This window comes from Gavialis gangeticus, unplaced genomic scaffold (assembly GCF_001723915.1).
Source record: "Gavialis gangeticus isolate Ggan-Ray unplaced genomic scaffold, GavGan_comp1, whole genome shotgun sequence".
NCBI classification, from domain to species: Eukaryota; Metazoa; Chordata; order Crocodylia; family Gavialidae; genus Gavialis; species Gavialis gangeticus.
Window position 1 is genome coordinate 47,473,644 of NW_017729004.1, and position 18,688 is coordinate 47,492,331.

Sequence of the window (18,688 nt, forward strand, 5' to 3'; positions counted from 1 at the left end):
TTTCTTTCCTGGCTGTCTCCTTCTTGCCACCACTTATCTGCTCCCCCCCCCCCACAACTATCTCAGCTGTCTGCCTCAGTTTCCAGCCCCCGTCTACCTTAAGTAAACTCAAGCCTCAATTCCTCAGCCAGCTTCTCTCTAGTCCACCAGTTCTAATCCTGGTTCTGGCTACTTTTACTCCCTAAACTTTAACTCTCTCTCTCTCACCTGAACCTTCCCCCCAGGTACCCCAAGCACACACATACACACTGTACCATCCAAGTTAGGAACTTACCTGTGTGTATGTGTAGGTGGGTTGTATGTGTATGAACTGGTGAGTGTGTGTGTGTGTGTGTGTGTGTGTGTCATTGTGTGCATGATATATGAATTAGTGATCTATGTCTAACTTTTGGGGTGTATAGTATATGTGTTTGAATCAGTGATAGGTATGTATGTGTCTAGGCTGCTTTGGATGTGTATGTGCCAGAGTTGGTAGTGTGTGTGTGTGTGCACCTAACTGATTTGTGTGTTTGTATATGTGCAATTGTGTCATACCCTCCTGTCTAACAGCACAATATTGAGATCCTGAGAGCTGGCCTGACCCCACAGGGCAACACATGAACAGCATGATGATCACAGAGAAACCAATCAACAGCATCCAGAAATGAAGAGGCATCAGGAAAGTAAAGTTAAAGAAAAAGCATAAAAGTAGAACAGCAAGGAAGCTGGGTGTGTGTTGCCATCCAGCAACACCTGGATTGAAAAACAGCCATTACCCAGAGATGACCACCCTCTACTTTCAGGAACTCATTGGCCATCTTTTCTGTGAAGTAGAGTAACATCTGGGTTTAGGTGGGACCATTGAACTAAGTGTTTTTCTTTCTCTCTATGTAGAAGTTAAGATAACATTTAATGTATTAATAAAAGTTAGATTTTAGTTAAGTTGAACTGTGAGAGAGATATTTCACATTAAATTCCAGGCTGATTATGCTTTGGTGATCCTTTAGCACCAAGGATGCATAACACCTCAGCTGAGGGGGCACCCAACTGTGGGAGTTTGCTTCTAGCTGGTGCAGGGGAACCTAGGATGGGTCTCCCCCTGCACCAGCAATAAGGTGTAATGGGATCTAATGTGCAGTCCCATAGTCACACCTCTTGCTGTGCATGTGTGCCATGACAGGAGGCGCAATTGTGTGGACTGTGGATTAGACCCCATAGCATGTGGGGGAGGAATGGCTGGGCATGCAGAGGCAGCAGGGGGCAGGTGGCAGCTGCACCTCTGACTCCAGAGCTAACCCCTGCCCATTGCTTCCTTATACTTGATTATAAGGTGAGGGACTTTATTCCCTATGTTAAATGGGGTGGAAAACCTCATTTTCTAATCAAACAATATGGTAATTGAAATAACTCAGAGGGAAATTGGTTCTATAACGTAAACAATGAAAAATGGAATTAAAAATTAATAAAAACTCCAATTACTACTGCAGAAAATTGATTTTTTCCTTAGCATTTAAGATATATTCACTCTTCTTTACAAAAAATTATACGTATGCGATTTGTGAATGTTTTACCACTAATTCAAGATGACACTCACCTAATCGGAGACATTCTAAGGAGGCCTGGGCCCAGTTTCGAGTAAGTGATGATTCAAAGTAGTAACAATGGCCGCGGAATGGGATCCAAGATCGACGTTCTGCTGTTTCAGGACACGTTCCTGGGAGTTGTGGAGGATCAGTGGGGGCCTTCACTGTTAAAAAAAAAAATCCAAATCATTTGACTGAACAGCTTTCTTATTTATGTTTTTACCATTAGTAGCATATATTAATTTGATGTGCTTTTTATTTTAACCAGAAAACTCCTCAGAGCTCTTAATCTCAATACAAGCTCTGTAATTCTATATCCCTTATTATTATGCAATACTGGAAAAAATCTGAACTCGTGAATAAATAATGTTGCTGCAGCATTTTAACCTCTAACATCCTTATTCAGGAAAGCATGTTCTTATCTTTAAACACATTCTTCTATTCCCACTCAGTAAAGTACTTAGGCATATACTTACAGTTAAGAACGCGCCTCAGCTCCATGTTGAATTTTACATGTTGAGCCCCATGTTGAGCTTTACAGATTTTGGACCTAAATCTGGTCAAATTGGATTATAAACCAATACTATTCTTGATGTAGAAAAGCTGCTCTGATGATTCTACAGGACTTCAAGTGCAGGTTAAACCAGGATATTATAGGAAGGGATCCTGGTTTTCTCTGATTTTAAAAATTCTCAATTTCCCTGTTAAAAAAGTAACCTAAAATCCACATTTTTCCATGATCAAAATAAAACACCCCATTTGGGGATTTTTTTAAATCATAGAAAACTAGCATGGCCCAAATAATTAACTTAAAAATCACAAAATATTTTTTTTTAATTTCACATCAATGGAAAAATAGAGAAGCCCAACAATCATGTATGCATTTATGTTTCAAAACCAAGTAGTATGAATCAAGAAAACTTATTCCTGTAATACTTACTTATTGGACCTAAATTATTCCTGTTTCCTTTACAAAAGTTACAAAGTCAAATTTCTTCGTGCTGTAGGAGAAAATGATTGTTTCTAGGTCTAGACAGTTGAAAGACTATTTTATTTATGAAAATGAAAACAAAATCCCTCAGGTCATGGAAGGTAAACGAAATAGAAACAAATTTGCAAGTATTTTGTTTACACTTACAATGGTTTTGGAATGTATAGGCTCTGCAATAATATGGTAGGGTTGAATTGGAATATCAATAGATAGATACTAATATCGTCCTAAATGAAATTTTTTACTGCATTTTAAAGTGGATGTTTTCAAAGTTAGAGCTGCCAGACTCTGGAATTATCTGTCAAGTGAGGTGGGGTGCTACTGGGACTCTCTCCTACCTTGGGAGTCTTCAAGAGGAGGCTGGACAGATATTTGGCTGGGGTGATATGACCCTGACACCCATTCCTGACCAGGGCAGGGGGTCGGACCAGATGATCTGTTTAGGTCCCTCTGACCCTAAGATACTATGATACTATGAAAGTATTGATAATGGTTTTAGCTGACCACTATTGTTGAAGAACAATAAATATAAGCATAAATTATTTCAAAATACACCAGTTGCTCCTCTGAATCTAGACAAATGAAAATTATTTTCAACATGTGGATCATGGGGACTGACAACTTTATGTTAAAAAGCAATATTCAGAACACTGGAAATAATTTGGTGCTAAATGTATTTAAACAACTATTTGATATTATTTTGCCTCATAGATCTGTGCATGCAGAACAATTAGTTTTCTTTGGATATTTCAACAAATTCTTACAGCCGTGGACAGTTGTTCATTTCTATCACCACAAATTTCCTGGTCTGGGGAAGGCTGGGGAAACAGCTAAAGCTGGACTTCACCCAATCACAGAGGAGACAAGAATAACATTCAGGTATTCATTATGGTGATAATCTCTAGAGGGGCATATCTTTCTCCTAGATGGGGCATATTTCCTCCCCAAGAAACTGTATGGATGCCTGTAGGCTGGAAATTTCAGATACTTTTAGTAGAAAGGTAACACCTTATTCAACATCTTCACTAATGATCTGGAAATGAAGATGCACAATGAAATCTCCAAGTTTTCAGATGATACCAAATTATTCCAGGTAGGCAAATACCAAAATGATGGAGAAGAGCTGCAGAAATATGTCACCAACCTAAGTGAATGGGCAAAAAAATGGCACATGAACCTTAATGTCGACAAGTGCAAAGTAAAGCACATGGGGAAAAACAACCTGAAGTATACATGCACAAGTCTTGGTTCTGAACTCAGGGGTGTTGGCTGTAGCTGTATTGGTCTAAGGACATAAGCAGACAAGGTTCTTTGGGTAATTGTGATGTCTTTTATCAGAACAACTAAATAGTTGAAAAAAATGATCATAGCAAGCTTTTGGGTACAAAAACCTTACAAAGAACAATTTTTCCAACTATTTAGTTATTGAACTATTGAACTAACTATTGAACCAACTATTGAACTAACGGTTACAACTCAGGAAAGAGGTCTTAAGGCATTGTAGGTCTCTAAAAACATTAGCTCAATGTGCAGCACCAACCAAAAAAGCTAATAAAATATTGAGCAACTTTAAGAAGGGAATTTAAAACAAAACTGAGAACATCATCATGTCTTTATATAAATCCATGGTGAATCCATATCTTAAATACTGTGTAAAGTTCTGGTCTCCACATCTCCAAAAGATGTACTAGAGTAAAAAAGGTACAGAAAATGACAACCAAAATAATCAGGGGGGGCGGGGCAGTAGCTTTACCAGGAGAGACTAAAATGGCTAGGACTCTTCAGTTTGGAAAGGAGAAGGCTGAGGGGAATATAATAGAGTTCTATACCACCATGAAGCATGTGGAGCAGATGAACTGGAAACTGTAATACACCAAATCCCAGGACATTAGAACTAGGGGCAGTCACAGAAACTAGTAGGAAATAATTGCCACAGAAGGTGGTAGAAGCAAATAGCATAGCCAGGTCCAAAAGGTACTAGACAAATTCCTGGATGATAGATCTATTAATAGGTGTTGAACAGAATGGCTGCAGATGTTTTCTCTGGCACCTCTAAACCAGTAAATGGGGGATGGATGTCACAGGGAAAGGGACATAACAAATAGGGAAGAGATCACTCTAGATATATTTGGTTCAATATATCTCTAAAGATAAAAAGCACCTACTTCTCCTACTGTGAGAGAGAGGATACTGGGATAGATGGACCGCTGGTCTGACTCAGTACAGCATTTCTTATGTTCTTAATATTAAGCAAAGTTCCTTTGCTGTGTCAAGTAACTGGAAAAAGACATAAAACATATAGTTTTATTTTGGCTTCATACTTGTCACAGTAATGTCAGTAATCTCTGTGCTTCTTCCTTCTGTCAACTCATAGATTTCATAGACATTAGGGCTGGAAGGGACCTCGGAAGATCATCAAGTCCACCCCCTGCCCGAGGGGCAGGAAGTCAGCTGGGGTCATAGGATCCCAGCAAGATAAACATCCAAATTTCTCTTGAAGACATTCAAAGTAGGTGCTTTAACCACCTCCAATGGCAGGCTATTCCAGACCTTGGGGGCTTGGACAGAGCCTGACACACCATGACTATATGTAGCCAGAATCTAAAACTAAGGGGTGGTCCTAGTAGGTGCTTTATACTAACCCCAGACTTCCAATAAAAAACTAATATCTCTTCCTTCTAATAATGTTGTTAGAGATTAAATGTTCAGATTCAATTGAACCATTTCTAGACTGTAAAAGTACCATACTCATCAGCAGGGTCCTCAAACATGTTATACTATTGGCTCTACATAGGCTTGAACCAAAGGCAGTAAAGCTATGTTTGCATAGCATGGTGAGCATGTGGAACAGTGTCACTCCACACATTTTCTCTATTTTCTCTTGGCTTTACCTGGTGTTCTGTTCATCTGGTGAATAATGCCCTGACTTTTTAAAATAGATTTTACTTTTACAGGTAACTTGTGAACACACTGGAAGGATGGGTCAAACATACTTATAGGTTTGCATGGGCAGATCTAGGATTTTGAAAATGAGGGTGCTGATGGTGTGGCACATCACCACACAGAACACAAACCATTTTTCTCCAGTTAAAGAAAAACAAAATGCTTTATTAATATGCTAAGAGGTAGCATTATATTACCCAGGTTAAGATCAAAGCAAAAATATAGGCAAAAAATATTCAAAAGATATTGTGTCTTAGTCCTGTATTCATTAAAATTACATGTATATCTCATTCAGATTTATAAAATAAAATCTAGCCTTCTTGAGACTCTTGAAAGTGCCTCCAATATTTCGCTGTCAATCATTTATACTCCTGAGTTAACCTTAGGACACCTGAGCTAAGGTTTGTAGCTAGAGCTAAAAACACTTTGTAAGGCTGTAAAATAGAAAAGAAACATGATCAGGAATGGCTAACAGATAGCAAAATTGCAAAAGGACCATTTAAATAGTGGAACATCAAGATCATTAAAAGTCATTAATACCTGTAGAGTAGAGAGAGATTAGCAGGAATCAGGGAGGTGACAATGAGCCATAAATCAATTGGCTTTCTCAGCACAACCTGAATAGAAATGTCACTTCCACTCTCAGGCAGTTAGTTTTAAAGTTTGGGTGGAAAAGGTATCAAAGGCAGGAGCATGCCTGCAGCACTGCATATCCCCTGGACCCACCCCTGTATGTTTGTGTTTGTCTCAACACCTAGCTGGTGACAAATTTAACAAGGAAAAAATATAAGCAAATAAAAGTGATAACATAAGGGGGTTTTTTCTCCTTCAAACTGCAGTTTTAGGGCTCTGGAGATGATGATGATGACATTCAATTAGAGGAAGGAACAAGTCTGTGGTTTTGGCACTGGATCAGCAACCAGAAAACTTATGTTCCGCTTGTTAGTTTACAATGTAACTTTGGGTGAGTCACCGAATCAGTGAGTTTCCTTTCTTTGTAAGAGGGGTCATGATCTGTCATTGTAAAATGCTATAAAAGCTATTCATTATTATTCCTCACCTAATATGTGCTTGCTTGGTTGATGATGCGTATACAATACCTCCTTTATTCATTCAGGGTTATTTTTTGTCATATATTTGTTTGGTAACATATGGAAACCGATTACTTATCCAGTTTTTCACAGATTACCATGTCATCTATACATGGACAATATTTATCAACATATTTCTTGCACATTAGATTTAATTTGGGAAATAAAGGACTGAGAGTACATACTGTAATGTACCAAGTGGGGTATATAGTACTCCCCTTTAAAATTTCCAGTTACATTTATAACCAAATAATATGATCACAGTACTCACATGTATTTTATTTATTTATTATCAATTTTCTATTGCAGCTCTGGAAATATCATTCTGTTATCAAGGGCAAAGTTTCTTGCTAGCTCCCTATCACTACCGAAATCACACCTGAGAAGCAAGCCTATACAGGGCCTATCACGGGGGGGAGGAGGGGGCAGGAGGGTCATTTGGCTCGGGCCTCTCATTCACGGAGGGCCTCAGATTTAGACTTTTGACATTATCTCCAAATGAGGTTATACATAGAGACACAGAGATACACTGACAGGATTGAAAGAAGATGTTCATCATACAACTTTAAACTTGTGTCCCATTACCAGGCTACACCACCTGTAGTGTACTATGAATTAATATTTTTTGAATATACTGGGAGCCCTTAAAAAATGGAAGTAGCCTGGGCCTCTCTTGACCTCTGAGAGGGCCTAAGCCTATATAAATACCAGCACATTTCTTGGATGTCCTCTTACTGTCAAAGACTGAGTGTGTACAAAATTCAGTGGATAGGATAATGGATTAACTATTTCTATCATCTTCAAACTACACTGCTGTGCTAAGTGACTAATCAAACTTACGATGCCTCTTTCACAATTTCGGGTGTTTCTGCCACTATTAATATATCTGAGCTGCCTCAGCAATTTGTTTCTTCTGTTGTTTTATGATTATGTTCGTTAAACATTCAGCTCATGTAGGGTTCTATGAAACAGAGACAAAATGTAGTCTCTGCCTCATACTATGTGTAGTAACATTTGCATGCAACACTTACTATCTGAAAGTAATTAGCCTATCCTGGTATTACAGGCATTTCCTGCACAGACAGGTAATACCAAAAAAAAGTAGGAGTTTCAGAAGAAGGTTCAGGTTCAGAAAATTATTCTGTTTATTCCAGGCTTTGCATGAGCAATGACAGGAAGCATTTTTAGCTCAGTAGGTAGGAATAACCACTGGCTTTGATTGCTTCCCCTGACTTGGGTCCTTCTGCTCAGTTGTCCCTCTTATCCACTTGTCCTTTTATTGGTCTTTGATATTTACTCAGTATTGAAATGAAACTATATGGTACTTAATGACAAAAATATGGGATATTGCTCTAACCCAATTGTAACAGGGGCCCTAACCCTGTTACTCAACTGAGAGGGGAACAGAAACAGAAAAACAGGAGCTGGAACCCATGGCTGTGGAGAGGGAGGACCCATGCAGTGAGCCAGGGCCTTGCTCCTTTAAGAAAACAAAGCACATGGCACAGAGGCTGTCAGTTATTTAAAGATGAGCTGTGCCTGTGAAGGGTGAGACAAGGCAGGCAACTGGCTGGCTGAAACCTCAGACATTTAAGGACGGCCAGAAGGTGGTCAGAGAAGGGAAGAAAGTGTGAGATACGGCTGGTGGGATGAGTAGGTGCTCTTGGACCATGCGGGTACATGGGAGTTCTTGCATTGCAAGCACCAGGAATCTCAGTGACACAGACACTGCAAACTTTTGACGAGTCACCAGCAGCAGCAGCCCAGCCCATCCTATGATGTTTTGGTGCTATGTGTGAGATGACTGCTGCTAAAGTGGTAGCATTCTTTTTTTTCCCCCCTCCTTTCTTTTTGTGATATTTTCTCTGCTGCATTGAACCCCAGGAAAAGGAGAAGTTTATGTAAGGTAGCAGCCTGCATTTATGTTGGAATTAATTCAGTGGACTGGGTGTTTAGCTGGAAGGGGAGTTTGCAGAAGCAAGTGAGATGCAAACAAGATGCCACAAGTTGCAGAGTCCTAACAGGGCAAGACATAGGCCAGAGAAATGCCAGAGACCAAGGGCTAGAGCTCATATGCTGAGCTTGGCCACAGTGGGCCTTGGCAGAAAGAGCCCAGCTAGAGAAAGGAGGCAGAAGCTGGGAAATGGCCGAAACCTGAGAAGTGTTTGGAGGCTGAGGCAGGCCAGAGGGCAGAGTGAGGCTGGGTCCTCCTGAGAACAATATCAGATAGCACCTGGAAGACACGGGCTTCACTATGGGAGCAGCAGGAGCTCATAATTGTTACCTTTAAGGCTTGAATTGGGAGACTTCCCTGAGAGGGGCAACTCCTCCTCTAAGAGATCAGTGCAGAAGTTTGGAGGACCATGCACAGCAGTGAGGCACATGGAAGAGCCTACCCCTTTTTTCTGCTGGCAGCCTCTGAACTTAAGAATTCTCGAATAAGATCAAGCTGTGGCAGGAAAAAATTTGGAGGTAGAGTAGAGACTGGGGAAGCTTGGGCAGGCCATTCCAATCACTAGGGGACTTCAGCTACTGAGCTGATAGTGTAGGCCTGTTGCACCAACGTTACATCTCTGCTTTTCAGAGAGACACTATGTCTTTGCGAACATATTAGACAGGGTATGGAAAAGACTTAACTCCATCAGATGAGGAGAAGAACTAGTGGGATGCCGCACTAGAAGTGGAGCACATTGAAAGTGAAACTGCAGCACTCTCAGCTGCCACAGCAAAGAAAGAAAAGAAAAAAACCTGCTCAGCATGGGCACACTTTATAACAGACCAACTTGAAAAAGCTAGACATTTGGCCCAAGAAAATCTAGCAGAGGTCCAACAGAGGTAGAAATGGGAGTATGACAAATCAGGCTTGCTTATGCGACTTCCAGGTAGGGGACAAAGTTCTCGTGTTACTCCCTACCATGACAGACAAGTTATTGACACATTGGCAGGGACCATTTGAGATAGTTTGACAAGCCAGTCCTGTTGACAATGAGGTGTACTGTCCAAGGCACCAGAAGGAGTAACAAATTGACCACCTAAATTTGTTGAAAGCCTGGTGGGAACCCCAAGGGTGGATGCTGAGACACAAGGATCTGGCAGAGGAATTAGGACTGAGATAGGAGACCAGCAAAAGAGAGTGGCCTAAAGCAATGAAATAACGCAAGGCCCAGAGCTTAATAAGGAGCAACACAAACATTTAAAAATGCTTATAGAAGAACTTAATGATGTGTTTAAACAAAACCCTGGGCAGGCCCAAGGGGTGAGACACGAGATCAACACTCCAAGGGGAACCATAGTCAGAGAGAGATGGAGGCCCATTACACATCATTTACAGGAGACAGTATGTCAGGAAATACTAAAGATGCTGGCACAAGGGATAATCGTACCTTCATGCAGTCCATGGTAAAGCCCCATGGTAATAGTACTCAAAACTGATGGGTTTCTTCGGATATGTATAGCTTTTAGGAAAATCAATGAAATTGTTCGATTTGATGCATTCCCTATGCCACACATGGAAGAACTACTGGAGGGAATAGGCTAAGCCTGTTATATTTCAACAATTGAGCTATCAAAAGGGTATTGGCAAATACCTATGGCAAGGAGGGACCAACAGAAAACTGCTTTCGGTATGCCCTGGGGCCTATTTGAATTTACGAGAATGCCATACAGCCTTCATGGAGCTGCAGCAACATTTTGGCGACTCATGGATCACATCCTCATCCCGCATACGATGTACACCACAGCTTATATTGATGACATCGTCATATACTCTTAATCCTGGGGACAACATCTGCGACATGTGAAGGAGGTGCTGAAAGAACTCCACTGGGTCAGGATGACGGTCAACCTTAAGAAACGTTTGCTAGGAAGGCAAGAAACTAATTACCTCTGTTTTAGGGTTGGACAGGGAGTCATACACCCACTGGCCGGTAAGAGATGATAGAAAAGTATTTACCACCTCAAACCAAGTGGCAAATGAGATCCTTTCTGGGGCTGGCTAACTATTACAAGATGTTTATTCCTCATTTCACAGAAAAAGCAGCCACATTAACAGACGCCGTAAGAGGAAAAGTACAGGGTTCGATACGGTGGATCCTCAAATGGAGGAGGCTTTTAAAGGTATCAAAAGGGCCCTGTGTAATGACATGGTAGTGGTAACGCCTGATTTCTCTAAAAATTTTATCCTGCAAACGGATGTTTCTCAGACTGCGATAGGTGCAGTCCTATGTCAGGATCAAGAAGGTGAGGAGTGAACAATTGCTTTTGCTAGTAAAAACTTAAATGCCACTGATACCAGGTATTATACTATTGAGAGGGAATGCCTGGCAAAAAGTGGGTCATAAATTACTTCAGATACTATTTAATGGGGCAAGAATTTAAATTAATCACGGATCATGCACTTTTACAATGGCTAAATAAGGTCAGGCATAATAATGCGTGAATTACACGCTGGGCATTATTGCTACAACCCTTTAAATTAAGTATCAGTTACAGACCAGGAGTGACTAATATGGTTGCAGATTTTTTATCAAGGTGCAAGAAGAACAAAGTGGCAATGACAAATCAGCACAGGGCCTGTGTCACGATGCCACGGCACTCCCAGCCACCGTGGTGAAGAAAGGGAAGGAAAAAAAAAAAGCCAAGTCAGAAGAAGCCAGGATTGGCTCCTATGTCAGCATGGGCATGCTTTATAACAGCGTGCCAGGGCTGATTCACAGCCCAGAACACTAAAGCTGGGATAAAAGGCCCAGCAGGGAAGGAGCAGGGAGTACCAGAAGTCAGGTCCTCAATCAGCCCGGAAGGGCCAGATCTTGAATGCGATCCCAGCCCAGGGACATTGTAGCTACCCCAGGAAGGGGATTTATTGAAGAGGCAGAACCAGAGATGGCTCTATAATTCACTGGAGGAGACTCCATGGGCAACAGAGGTCCACAGCACAGACTGGATCTCAACAGAACCAGAGAGAGCAGGTACCAGCAAACCAACAACCCACAGCAAGTATAAGACGTGAGTCCAGAGTGGGATGCCAGGAAATATGACAGTCGATAACCAACCAGATACATAAGCAAAGCAATGTGCAGCCGTGATCAAATAAGTCAAATAATGTCTCAATTCTGCCGTAGTAAAGCTAAAGGTCTAAGACCCAAAAAGGTGTGTCATAATAATCCTGGTGGCCGAAGCAACATCTTTGGTTGGTGTTAGGCGGGGTGTAGGGAAGGTGGAGCCCTGAGCAGGAAGGACAACCGGAGTGACCTAAGGAAGGTACCGGAGGGACGGGAAAAACCATCTTCCTCCCCATCAAAATTGATTTTCCAGCAAATAAGTGGCAGTCGAGACCCCCCGTGGGGCACCAACTGACGTCCGGTACGTTAACAAGCTTGTTCCTCCCTTAAAGTGACAGCAAAGCCAAAAAGAACCACACAGCCTTGACGCACAGGTGAAAGGCACAGGAACTTACATAGGGATTCTATCTAATGTCAGCCCTTCTAATTCAAATGTTACCTTCTTCCAGGCTTTAAAACTCATTGGGGCAGAAATAGGCATCCACTGCCTGTTGTATACGGCCCAACATACTGCCATGACAATAAATAGTTGTAATAATTACAATTCTTATATTTAAATGCTTACCATTAGACCTTTTACATACAAAGAAGTAGCTTTCATTACAAAATCCTGTCTTCCAGGCTCCATCAAGATCCAAATAGACACAAGCTATTTTTTGCTTTGGCTCCCCTTCTGCCCACTTAGTATACTTCATTTTCCAGTTATCAATCCATTCATAATGGCCTTCTGTCTAAAAGCAAAATAATTAATATAAATGATAAATCAGAAGTACTGGTAGCTTCTTCAGTATCAGTTTGGTGAGAGGAATTATTGTATTGTCTTATGCTATATTATTGGCATAACATGAAATAGAATAGCATGCTTAGAGTTATGTCATCTGACAAATGTAAACTGTCTTTACCAGAAGTTTTAAGTCAAGAATCTAAAGAAAAGGAAAGTGGCTCAAACTTTTGGATTTATGTTGTTGCATATGTCATTTTTCAGTGATAAATGTGTTGGCATCACTACATTTAGTGCAAAAAATCCTTTGCTCAAAAAGACCCACTTTTTAAGGAATTCATATGGATTACATCAAATTTATTGTCTACAGGAAAAAAGTTTCATTTGGAAAAACAAACATTTTTGGTTTTCAAATTCAAAAGGAAACCTAAAATGTGTTTCAGGTATAACTAAGTATTTCTTTGAGTCTAAAATTATTCTTTTTTACTTTCTGATTTGCCAAGGATTTAAAAAAACATTTTTTCATAAGATCTGAAACAATTAAAAAAGTGACATTAAACTGAAAAATGCATTGCTCTGCCACTTCTAATAAGTTCGCTACCATCACTTATTCTTTCAGCATTGTTTTAGAAACAGACTATGGTATTTGTCATGTCAATAGGCAAGAATGGTAAAAGCAGTGATTATACCAATTGTCTGCAGTAACTGTTCATTTCAAACGTTAACAATTTTTTGGATATTGTAGAGATAGGCGTTGTTGAAATAAACTAATAAACTGGATGAGCCACTTACTATTTGACTTACCATCAGCAAAGTGGGACTGTAGCTATTACTACCTCCACTTTATTATGGTATTTAACGTCTTAAAACAATCAGAAATTTATTTCAAAGAATTATACACCCAAGTTTATAATGAACAAAACCACAACACAGCTAACTCAACACAAAAAAAACTACATAAGACTGAATTCCACAAAAACATGAACATTTAAATGTGGCATCTAACCCAACTAATGCCAAAAGTATAACTAAATTTGCCACCTTTAAACATTAATCAAATACGTAAACAATTAGAGCCATTAAATAATCTAAAGAACTCACAAATGAACCAATAAACATGAAATCCAAGAAATGTATTATCAGAAAGAATAGCATCAGCATATTAATTCGTTTAGTGTTCTTACCATATTGCTATTAAGACCAATCCATATAGGTTGCCCATACTTTAATATCTGTAGCCACAGATACGAATGACTGTATGGATCCAAGATGCTGGCAAGGTCTGAGAGATTACTTCTACAGGATTTTCGGGCATCCTCCCATTTCATTGGTGAATGGATCAAGGCATAACTGCTGTTACCAAAAAGGACAAATTTTGGTGGCAGTGTTGTTGGTGAAGGGGACAACTTAGGGTCTATAGTAAAAAAGAAATGAAAAAAAACACAGCAGTATGTTTATGTACTATTTCACACACACACATGCATGCAAAAATGGTCAGGGGCAGATTGCAGCTGTATAAGTTTTCAAAGCTGAGAAGAAAAAAGCCACCTTTATTTCTGGCATAGGACAAGCTATAAACTGCCCACTAGAAATGTATTGTACTAGGCCAGCATCAGTTGCAATGACCAGGTCCCCAGAGTTGGAAATGACAAGCCTGCCTGAAGCTGATCTGAAATCTGCAGAAGAAATTTGGCCATATCAGTCAGCGTTAGAGCCAGTCAAAAAATTTTGGTGGAACATTTTTCTGTCAAAACAGAAATGTTTTGCAAAATATATTTGCAAAATAGCTGTCACATGGGAACCCCAGGTGAATTTCCTGACCACTGGTGATGCAAAAAACCTATCCAACCTCTACTGGTTCTGTTTCACTTTGTACAAACTACATTTCACCCCATGGGAAGGGTACTGGCATGGGATAGACAGCAGTCCCCTGTGTCCACTATGCATGCTGTAGTCACTGAGCTATTGACTATTTGGGGAAGGGAGTTGTTGGGAGGGTCTCTCTCCCTGCCATTTCATGATGACATTTAGAAGAGGTTGGTTTTATTCTGCATTGATAAAGACATTTTGAAATCTTAAAATATCTAAAAAGGAATGGAATAGTGACTTTTGGCCAGCTTCAATCAAAGGATCTTCTAAGCTTAACCTGCAACTAACACAACTTCATCATCCCTTCCTTTTTGTTTCTCTTCCTTCTCACCTGTCATGAACCCAGTCAGATAGTCATGATCTAGGCCCTCTTGTTCATCCTATAAATCATTCCAGAAATAAAGTAGCCACATGATATGAAGAAAAATAATTACAACAGCTCCATGTTTATGTCACGGTCACTTGAGATTATATTTGGGGTGTTTAGAGGTAAAACTTTTTCCACCAAAGATCTGAAAGTTGACTTGATCTTTCTGGCTTATGCATCATAACCAATAAGAAACATACATGTCATATTTTACTTTTTCTAATATTACGCGAGCCCACTAAAGACAGAGAATTCGTCCTCCTATAAAATGAGGGAAAAGTTGACCTTGTCATCAACAGTAACTATTAATTCTGATATCTCGAGACCTAAAATAGAACCAGCTCACATACTGGTAGGCTGATTCTACAAAGCTAACAACAATAAAGTTGAAAAAGATTGATGAGAAAATAAAGAGGACATCAAAAAGATTAAGAGAAGCTATTATTCTGAGTACCTCCAAGGGGAAGGGCATTTCAACACACAGAATTTACATTAAATTTAAATTAGGTCAGGTCTACTCTATGCATACTGTTGCACTAGTTTCTGGTTTTGCAAATGGTGTGATTTTGAACCAGTTACCCAAACTGGTAGAATCTTTGAATGTGCATGTTCTTAAATCACTCTGAAACTGGCTTATTTTGATTTTGTGTTAACCAGTCAACAGGCTCAAGTCAAGTAGATAAGCAGTTTTAACCCAATTTAAGTATTATCATATAAGAGTCTGCATTAGTATATTTTTCTAACAATGTACTTTTCATGTGTAAGCAAGTCTTTAAAAATTGTTTAAATCAAGCCTTCCATAGGCATATCTTGGAAAAGTCACTTAGTGGAAGTGAAGGGTAGAAGAGATATAATGGAAATTTACCATTTAAGCCCCAAGTAATGTCTAAAGATATCACATAAAATCTTATGTGAAGAGGCTGATGAAAAATAACACACCTGCATTAGTTTGGCATATATAGCCTCTGTTGTTGTCACAGCTTTCATCCACCCATTTCCCAGCCTCCTTTATAGGTTTATTTCTCATGACAACACAGTCAGCCTAGGAGGAAAAGGATAGACAAAGCAGTAAAAAAGTATCAGAAGTAAGGACAACCTCCTCCTCCTTTTACATCCATTGAAACACGTGGTCCCAGAGATTCATTCCTTATCATTTTAAGATTCAGTCTTTCAGCTTAGGATACTGACTTCTATATATTCATACCCCTCATGTACTGCTTTTATTTTTTAACCTTGCTCTGACTTGCACAGGACGGGGCTGTGTGTATGGACCACAGAGATTCTAATCTCTTCCCTTCCTCAGTTAGCTCAAAGTGGAAAAAACAAAGCCCAAAGGAAGTCCTGAGGGAGCTCTTTCATGAGTTTGATCATGACAGAAGAGACTGGCTACCTCAATGCATCACCCTTCTGCTGCACCAACTCTGGGACATACAACTGGCAGTGGGCACTCCTGACACTTTTCTCCATTTTCCAAATTCATAGCTGCAACTGTGTAAAATATTCACAATAAAACTTGAAAAAACCTTAGGCATGAAATGGGTCACAGATTTGATAAGCCTAACTTACAATTCATAGTTACAGTGCAAACAGGGTTACAGTGGACAATAACCTGAATATGAGCCAACAATATGCCCTTGTTGCGAAGAAGGCTAACACCATGTGGGGCTGCATTAGTAGAAGCGTTGCCAGCAGATCCAGGGAAGTGATTAGTCCTCAGCACTGGTGAGGTCACATCTGGAGTACTGTGTCCAGTTTTGGGCCTTCCACTATAGAAAGGATGTGAACAAACTGGAGAGTCCAGCAGAGAGCAACATAAATGGTTAGGGAGCTGGGGCACATGACTCCTGAGGAAAGGCTGAGGGAACTGGGCTTATTTAGTCTGGAGAAGAAAAGACTGGGAGGCGATTTAATAGCAGCCGTCAACTACCTGAAGGGTGGTTCCAGAGAAGGTGGAGCTAGACTGTTCTCAGTGATAGCAAAGAACAGAACAAGGAGCAACAGTCTCAAGTTGCAGCAAGGGAAATTTAAGTTAGATATTAGGAAAAACTCTCACTAGGAGGGTAGTAAAGCACTGGAACAGATTACCCAGAGAGGCTGTGGAATTTCCATTCTTAAAGGTTTAAGACCCAGCAAGACAAATCCTTGGGTGGGTAAATCTAGTTGGGGATGGTCCTGCCTTGAGCAGGGGGTTGGACTAGATGACCTCTTGAGGTCCCTTCCAACCCTAATTTTCAATGATTCTGTGATTTCCCTGACCCATTTCCAAAGCCACAGAACTTATTTGAGAATACATCACAAATATAATCTTTTTATCACACTCACAACCCTGACCACAGCATATCCCTGGAGCCCCAAGTTTTCTCCTCCTATCCCACTCCTTATCCCAAGGAACAGGCCAAAGTTTTCCTCAAGATGATTCCTTATCCCCATAAGCCTCAGCTCCACCAGCCTTATACTGGACTTCATAGATGTAGCAGGGGAATCTCTGCCAGATCCAGGTGGCTTCCCTTTGGATTCTGAAACAATTTTATGTCCCCCTTCCCACAGAATGAGTTAGCCTGGAATATCACTCACCCACAGATCACTCTTTACCACAGGCAGTCAGGAAGGATACAAGATAACAGAAAGATTTATTATATAGGAGAAAAGAATAATGCAAGGAAAACAGACCATACGTGTGAAGACAGAACAAAACACAAGCATCTTACTATCTCATCTGGCTGTAACCTGGCAGTCCTGAGAGTCCTGCCAGTGTTTCTAAAGATCAGCTTTCCTGCTGATCCAGCCAGCACTGGCCACTGGGAACCTGGACTTCCTCAAAGCCTGGGACAGTCCAAGATTCCTTCTCTCTTCCTGATAGGTCCCTAAATACTGGCAAGCTAATCCCAAGCCAGACCCACCTCATCTCCCTAACAGCATTGTGCTAATTGCTCAAGCATCTGAGAATCCTCTGTGTGTCAGGTATCCAGGTTGCAGCTGTATTGGTCTAGAAGCAAAGGTAGAGGTATCGCCTCTACTTGTGGTAGAGGTGATATCTTTTATTACACCAACTAGATTTTTGCAAAAAATGAATTCTTTAATTGCAAGCTTTCAGGCACGAACACCCTTCATCAGGCATAGGAGAAAAGGTTGTAAAAGTTCTCCTGGGACTTTTCTCCTGTAAAGTTCTCCTGGGAGTACTAGTTACAGTTAGTTAAACATGATTACTGATTAGCAATTGATGCTCACCTGGCTATCATATGAGTATAAATCCGCCTGTCCAGATGGAAAGCCATTCGCCCAGTTTGTATAGTATACTCCACTTCCATCAGTCCAAAGGAACCTGAGTTCATGGTTTATATCATTTAAACCAATCCATGTGTCAGTTACAGAATCCTTTAAATGAAAGATGAGGAAAGCTAAAAAAAAAAAAAAAAAAAAGAGGATGCAACATATTGTTGAACACAGCTGCTTCTCATCAATGGAGATGCTAACGTATCTATGGGTGCAAACAAACATTGCCCTTGTCCTGCCATAGAAGTTGCTATGTTGTGAACAAAAAGATGTCTTAGCCCCTTGTCACACTTCAAGTGCCCAAAAATGATGCCAGGACCAAAGGTAGTCACGATTTGTGATCCTTTGGAGGATGTCTGTTTGCTTATTATGTGCAATGGGCGTTCCCCTGCAGGGGAATCCATAGAGGTTCCCCCTGCTTGCAGACACACATCTTGAGTCAGTGTGTGGCACCTGGGGCTGTTACCCAGCAGAATCGAGACCCGGGAGCAGCAGAGGCCTGACCCCCAGGGAAAATAGCCTTGGGGACATCTGTAGACACCAATGAAGTGGGTCAGCTGTGCCAGAACATATCCCAATAGTTAATCCCACTTCAGAAACGATGTCTGTTTCTAGCCTGTGAGATACGTGGGGATATACGGGATAGCCAGATTCCAAAATAGTCTCAATATATTGAGCACTGTTGAATTTATAATATGATAATGTGTCACTTTTGTGAGTAAAAATGAAAGGAATGGATATTACTCAAACTTTAAGATAAAAAGAACAGAAAAAGACATTAATTAAATTGTGAACAAGATAGGAATACCTT

At 40.4% G+C, this 18,688-nt stretch overlaps 1 protein-coding gene across 2 annotated transcripts in view; it reads right to left on the bottom strand.

Moving 5' to 3' along the window:
- Positions 1 to 18,688, bottom strand: part of LOC109291349 (macrophage mannose receptor 1-like) — a 121,818-nt gene that overhangs the window by 15,385 nt on the left and 87,745 nt on the right. For both annotated transcript variants that reach the window (XM_019508330.1, XM_019508329.1), the window contains exons 22-26: positions 17,833 to 18,002; positions 15,544 to 15,646; positions 13,553 to 13,782; positions 12,213 to 12,378; positions 1,574 to 1,726 (exon numbers count right to left, since the gene is read on the bottom strand). In XM_019508330.1, coding sequence (XP_019363875.1) covers positions 1,574 to 1,726; positions 12,213 to 12,378; positions 13,553 to 13,782; positions 15,544 to 15,646; positions 17,833 to 18,002 — 822 coding nt within the window. The remainder of the gene's footprint in view (positions 1 to 1,573; positions 1,727 to 12,212; positions 12,379 to 13,552; positions 13,783 to 15,543; positions 15,647 to 17,832; positions 18,003 to 18,688) is intronic.